At 40.8% G+C, this 6851-nt stretch overlaps 1 protein-coding gene across 3 annotated transcripts in view; it reads right to left on the reverse strand.

Annotated features, from left to right (window-relative positions):
* PTGR2 (prostaglandin reductase 2) overlaps positions 1-6610 on the reverse strand; it is a 14556-nt gene extending 7946 nt beyond the window's left edge. Inside the window, exons 1-3 of one of the 3 annotated variants that reach the window (XM_026061678.1) lie at positions 6424-6610; positions 3184-3235; positions 2357-2425 (exon numbers count right to left, since the gene is read on the reverse strand). In XM_026061678.1, coding sequence (XP_025917463.1) covers positions 2357-2396 — 40 coding nt within the window. In that variant the 5' untranslated portion in view covers positions 2397-2425; positions 3184-3235; positions 6424-6610. Of the gene's footprint in view, positions 1-587; positions 732-2356; positions 2426-3183; positions 3255-6423 lie in introns of those variants that run through there. The other 2 variants (XM_026061677.1, XM_026061679.1) reach the window with 2 other exon arrangements.
* Between the last annotated feature and the right edge of the window lie 241 nt (positions 6611-6851).

Genomic DNA, 6851 nt, shown 5'->3' on the forward strand with positions numbered 1-6851 from the left:
AAAAAAAAAAAAAAAAAAAAAAGCCTTTCCCTTTTTATTAAAAGGTAGCCCTTTTTTTTAATAAGTTAACTTTTATCTTTGCTTGAGTATAAGTCTACCCACTAACTTTCAGATTTTGTATCAGAGTAAGATTAGATAGGTGTACCACCAAATTGAAGACCTACAACACAAACTAATCCACAGGCTTTTCCAAAATGGTTATCTAATTCCTCCACAGTCAGAACCATACCGCCTCTTTGGGAGCTTCTTACATCTTAAATTGATGCTGACTGCTGCTTGGTAGAGTTCTGGGTAAGCCTCTCAGTGGGCATCAGGACTCTACCTACACAGCAAGGACAGCCCAGGCCTCCCCAGAGATCAGGTCACACCTTACATGCAGCAAGGGGATGCTGTGGTGCAGTATTGCAAGTGAGAGGCCTACCTATCCTGCCTGTGCTGGAAGTGCAGTTACTATGAACGGATAGAGCTTTGCTATTCCTTGCTGCAAGAACAGCCCCTCAGGGCTAACATTTTATTCTTTTATATAAAATGCACATAATTAACTTCACTGCATCACACTGCAAGCAGGCATTTCAGCAATTCAGCACCTGATCTAAGTTCTGGGCGGCCCCAGAGACACACAGCTTCCTCGGGACAAGGCAGAGACAGGAACCATCCATCAGAGCACGGTGCGGCTCAGAAAGAGGTGTCAGCTTTCCCCCACACCTGCCTCGTTCAGCAGCCAGCGACCTTGACTTTTGCTGCCCAGAACTGCCTCTCTGCTCTCCTCTACTCAGCAGTAGGACAAGCAACAGAACAAAATGACCTTGACATCTTGTTGGTCAAACAAAAACTGCCAGACTTAGTGGCCCATTAGCTAGGAATCTGAAGCAGACTAACGACATGCAAAATAACTCCTATGGCTCACAGTGTATTATCAAATTGGTTACAAATCATATTATGTATTCCGCACCCACAGATGTATGCTGGATTCCAGTTGTGCTCTGAAACACACAGCCCTGCCATGTTTAGAGCTATTCAGATTTGCAAGTGGCCTTTTGATCTGTATTTTGTGCATTTTATTGATGAATATATCTGAATATCTACAAACCTAGCTTGATCCATTTAAATATAACCCATTGTTTTTGTTGATCTGTCAACATTAGGGTTACTCAGACCAGTATAAAGCACTTGCACTGGCTGACAGCTTCCCTGCTGCTTGTTGTGTATAATTTTTATGAGCAAGTAGGACAATTTTTTTTTAAAAAAAAGGAACTATTTTCATTCTCAAAGAATATTTTTATATAGCCAATATTCTGAAAAGCCCCTAACTTTCAAAACAAAGATATCTCTTGGGATTTCTTCTCACGTAACAAATCCCCCATGCACTATTTTGCCAGTAGCAAATGACCGTAAACTCTAACTAGGCGAGTGCTGAACTCTCTCCTCACACTCCTTTTTGATCCAGTGAGATTGATGGGGGAGACTATGGCCACAGCGCATGAATATGTAGATAGCCCTCACTGCAAGAACATCCCTTCAGGCTATAAACAGACATGCTTAAGTTAAAGCTTCCCAGAAACTGCTATAATCTTATGCAAAGAGGCCCATAATGGGAGGCTCCATCCTCAGGTTGTGCGCCGCAAGCAAATTAATCAGACCTGACAACTGGAACCACTGGCACTAAAAGAAGAGAGCCAGGTACCTGTGTATCTTTTAAGCCAGAGTGACTAGGCAACAGAAGACTACTGCTGTAAGTTTTTATTTGCCTTAGAAAAGGCTTATCTGCAAGTTACCCAACAGCTTTTACCTCACAAAACTATTTTTGCACTGAGCAGTATAAAAAAAAAAAAACAACAATGCATGTATCTGGTCCTTCTACAATGTATAAACTCACTATTCCAAAAACTGTGCTGACATCTGTAACAAAGCAAGTGTGTGAGCAAGAAAGTAAACAAAATCCTCAAAAGTCTAAATTTCAAAACCACTTTAAAATGTGTGAGGAAAAAAAGATTTAACATTTAATAAAAGGAAACAAAAAGACGAGCAGCAAAATATTTTATTTTAGTTGTCTCTCAAGAGTGAATACAAAAAGAACAAATGTCAGAAATAAAAGGAAATGCTTGATAATGCTGCTTCACTTCAAGTCCCTAACCTTAGGGATTTATCATATATTACACATGAACCCTTTTTTCTCACCCATGTGTTTAGAAATCTGCATATACAGACTGAATACATACAATTCACAGTAAACTTGGTTTATTGCTGCACACAACATTAAATATCTTAAGCTAGTTTCTGTCTTTAACCTCACCATTTTGGATTATTATGCAACTGTAGCAAACACATTGCTCCTTTATTGGAGAAAAATACATACCAGGGCGTGAGTTCAGCACTACTCTTTGTATAATCATCATGGCTTTTGCAGCAATTTTACACTGGCCCCCTAAAAAGAAAGCATTGTTTGAAGAACTGAGACACACACAATTTCTTGAGAAAGAACACAGGCCAAAGTACTCAGTAATTTAGAAATGGGGGAAAGGAGAGGACAGGGAATAGGGACATTTCAACACCACTTACAAATCCAATGGGAAACATAATATCCAAACTGTCTCCTAAACAATGAGAACAGATGGCAGCAACATCTGCCTCCAGAAGGTGGGTGCTGCCGGTACTACAGTCTGCTCTCCAGCTATTCTGCTGGCACGCGTGGCAACAGCAAGCCGATTACAAACCACAGTGTGACAGCAGAAAGAAACAACTAACAAATGTATGCAAACACAAATAGGTCAGCCAAAATGAACTACACTTGTTTTTAAGGTGAGCTGCAGACCTTGTCCCCTTACATGTGTGGTGCAAGTGAAATCCTGTCCTTAATAATAAGCAGATATGCTCCCACAGAGCCAGCATTTCACCTGTTCTTAGAGACTTCTGTAAAAGCCCATGTTTCGCAGACAACTGTCTCTGCCACAAGGCACAGCAGGTTTAAAATATTTTTGCTCTATTGTTGCTGGATTCATTTGACATGTATTGATATCCTGTCAAAACCATTGCTAAGCTGAATCCACAGGCTGGCATCACTGACGATTTAAAAAGAAAAGAGTGGGCCTCACCAACTTTAGTACTCATGCCCAAGAACCACATGAAACAACCTCAAAAGAAAAATAAATAAAAAAAATGTGAATAAAGCGTTTCCCTGCTTACCTTGTTAAAGGTGGTTTTTCATACAACGTCCCAGCAGCATCTTCTGGAAAGACTGAAAAACAAAATTAATTCTGCAAACATCATGCATGCAAGTTTATTTATATCCATAAACCCATTGAACTCATTTTCAAGTAGTGAGATTCAAAAAATAGAGTTGGAAAAGAAGTTTAATATTAAAGTATACTATTTTTAGACTTAAAAAAATTTGGTTTACCTTTAAGTATTCCTTTACAATGTTGGCAACCCAAATTCAAATAGAATTGTATTGATACATGGAAACAAGAAAGTAAAATTGCTTGATCTACTTTAATTAGCAGGGCTTAATTAGGTAAAAAAAAAAAAAGAAAGAAAGAAAGAAAGAAAGAAAATGCTATAAAATATTAAACCAATATTTTAAAATAAGCTCCATTGTTTTAAGGTCATATTTTATATAAGTGCCACAATTATTAATAAATAAATAAAGTCTCTGGGGGTCCTATCCTGACTTCTACATGAATTAGCTCCATAAGAAGGAAAACAGGTAGGAGGGATCAACTTATCTCCCTTCCTCTCCATCAGGGTTGTTAAATCAGCAGAGCTGGATGCTCAGCCCCTGCAGGGGATCCCCAAGCTGTCGGCAGGATGACGACCACCCATCACTGGGCTGTAGTAAACATGTTTGGTTTGTTTTCCTGCGCTGACTGGGGAGAACACTCTGCTCCTGCCTAGAAATTTATTTTTGCCTTCACTGCTGGAAGACCTTGAAGCAGCTTTGCATGTGTAAGTCAGGTGCGATTCATTGGGAGGCAGGCACACATACTGGTACACAGCTATATGACAAAAGATTGTTGTTTAGGATGTTTTCACATGAAATAAGAGATAATGATATGCAGCAATTTAAAAGGCCCTTTCCATGGAGAGAAGAACTAACAAGTCTTTCCATTAGCAGTACATTTTCTTCTGAGAAGTGCTCCGATCCAGAGATGAGAAAGTCTTAGTTCACCATTTGATCTGTTTTTCTGAAAAATTTCCTCTAGAATTTCAACTGTTTAAAAGAGGACTGGAAATCTGTGTTTTTGCAGCCAAGAGAGGCCAAAGTGATTAATGGGGCATGAACCTGATTTAACAGAAGACAAACCATGATCTCACATGCTTTCAGAGCTAATAAAAAGTAAGAATGTTCCTATTACTATTCTCAGCTGAGTGCCATAAATAACCAATCTTTGTAAGAGCCAAAGACATTAAAAAATGAAACATGATAGCGATGTCTTTGTCATAATGTTTATTTTGTTGACAAGAATAGCATATTTGAGTCAAGTGAAACAGATGAGCTTAGAAAGAGAACATCATCACCACTTGCTTATCCTAAATCTTTACTCCTTGAATATTGCAAAATACAGAACTTATTGTTTGTATTGTTATAGTGCTCATGAAACCATCAAAAACTACAGCTTGGAGTGCTAAACATAACAAAAAAAGGATATCAGGAGAGAATGGGCATATCCCTGGCCTTTCCCCCTCCTCTAAAACCCATAACTGCCACAAAACAAAATTAAGACAGATAAAGGTTTAACATTTGATTTTTTTTATGTTTACACTTGAATAGCTACTTATTAGGCTAAAAGTATGCAAGAGTTAGGGTTTTTTTGCAATATTTCAACACCTAAAGGTGCAAATTTAATGTAATCTAATCTAATGTAAAAACTGCATTCAAGTGGTATGGTTGTCATCCATCATCTATCTTAGCAGCTGAGAAGCTGTGCTAATCAGTGAGTGTTCTCTAACCTGTTTTCAGTTGCTTATACTTTTGCCAACATGATTCAGCTGCTTCCAAGCTGTTACAGGCCATGCCAAGTCCAGTCTAGTAAAGAAAGCAAGAGCAGGCAGTTTATCCCTCCTACACCAGGCCCAGGCAGCATGGGGGATGCAGGTAGTCAATCTAAACACCGAACAGACAAATAAGACTGAAGTCATCTGAAACTGTATTCTCAAAATGGCTGGACCAAGGATCCTCGGAGGAAACAAAGAAAAATTTCAAGGAAGAATGATTCTGAATGAGGAACAAGCAGAGAGGAAAGAGGAGAAAGACTGGCAGTAAGAGAAATTTGGCAAAAATAGCAACTTAAAGGTCAGCAGAGCAGGGAGGAGAGAAATATAATGGAGAGACAGAACTGGAGAAACTGAGAATGATGGATGAGATGGGGCCAAGGAAAGAGATGGGAACAGCTCATCAAGAAACCTGGGACTGGGCAAAATAATGGTAACTAAGTGGCAATGTGAGGAGAATAGAAATTGAAAAAGGAACTTAACACTATTAGTTGCATAAGTCTTCCCTCCAATGTTTCCCTAAGAAACTCTATATTAGATGAATGTTAATGAAGTGGCAAATTCAAGCCTTCAAAAATTAGGAAAAGCCAGAACTAATATTGTCTGTGTCATCAAGGAAGAAAAATGCATGGCATAAGAAAAAGAAGTACTTTCATGAACTGAACTAACGAATACAGTTTTCCTAAAGTTTCACATTTCATCGTTGAATTCTCTGGTGAGACTGAAGTTCCTCCCATAGTATTTTCTCCAGTGTGGATTTTCTGACATCCGGTATGAAGTGCGGTCAGGCTACACTTCCCCTCAAGAAAGGAATAGGTGATGAAGGAAGAACAGTAGCAGTTGTATCTTGATCCAGACTTTTTTCTTCTTCTTTTTTTTTGATACTCCTAGAAATCTAGTGTCTAGATCAAAACTTCCAGTAGCAATAGAGACTTGTATCTACATGTGATAGAATCGTATAAACTTTGCTTTCAGATCTGGTGTCAAAAAGGCCAAAAGCTCTCAGGTACAATCTCTTTAGCATTTTTTTTTTTTTTAGTATTTTTTAAATTGCATTGTGTTGGAATTGCTTAAGATCTGTTTAAAAATACCAATTCACAAGACCTACTTCTTCTGAGCAGAATTTCAAGTCAGGAATGCAGACTGCTCCCAGTGTGCAAAAATATCTCCTGTATTTTTTCTGAGAGGAAGCCTGTGATACAGTATGCTGACTCCCACATGAGAGCAATTCCAGAGTTTGTTGTTATTCACCTTCCTAGGTGTGACCAAAGATCAAGCTAGAAATCACTACTTACTGTCAAAGGTCACCAGAGACCTGTAGATGATTCAAAATCAGAGTTTCAGAAACTGCAGATGGAGTAACGTAGGAGAGAGAAACCATGGCGAGAAGCAACCAGGGATGTCATTTTTTAGGTGCTAAGCAGCAGCCCTTACCGGGTACTCAGGATGAATCCCGAAGGAAGGGATCCTTCCATCCAGCCTGGGCCACGGCGTGATCCGTGGGCTCAGCAAAGCCAGGTCCACACTCCGGTTTTTGAGATGAGGCAATACCAAGCGTCTTCTAACCCGAAAACGTGCGCCCGTGCCGGCACTGCAACGGGGCAATAATCCCTTTAGGAATTACTTCTGGGAACGAGGGCAGCGGCCCCCGCGCCGCGGGGGAGGCGCGGAGCGCACAGCGGCCCGTTGGCGGCAGGAGGGGGCCCAGCCCCGCCACCTCGCCCGGACCCCGCGCGGGGCGCAGCCGGAGCCCTCCCGGGCGAAACAAGGCCGCAGGCTCGCCCCAGCCGCCCCGGGAGACCCCCGAGGCCCCGCCGCGGCCCTCTGCCCGCGCATGCCCCGCGGCGACCGCTAGAACCAGC

The sequence above is a fragment of the Apteryx rowi genome, unplaced genomic scaffold, assembly GCF_003343035.1.
Source record: "Apteryx rowi isolate R43461 unplaced genomic scaffold, aptRow1 scaffold_183, whole genome shotgun sequence".
NCBI classification, from domain to species: Eukaryota; Metazoa; Chordata; class Aves; order Apterygiformes; family Apterygidae; genus Apteryx; species Apteryx rowi.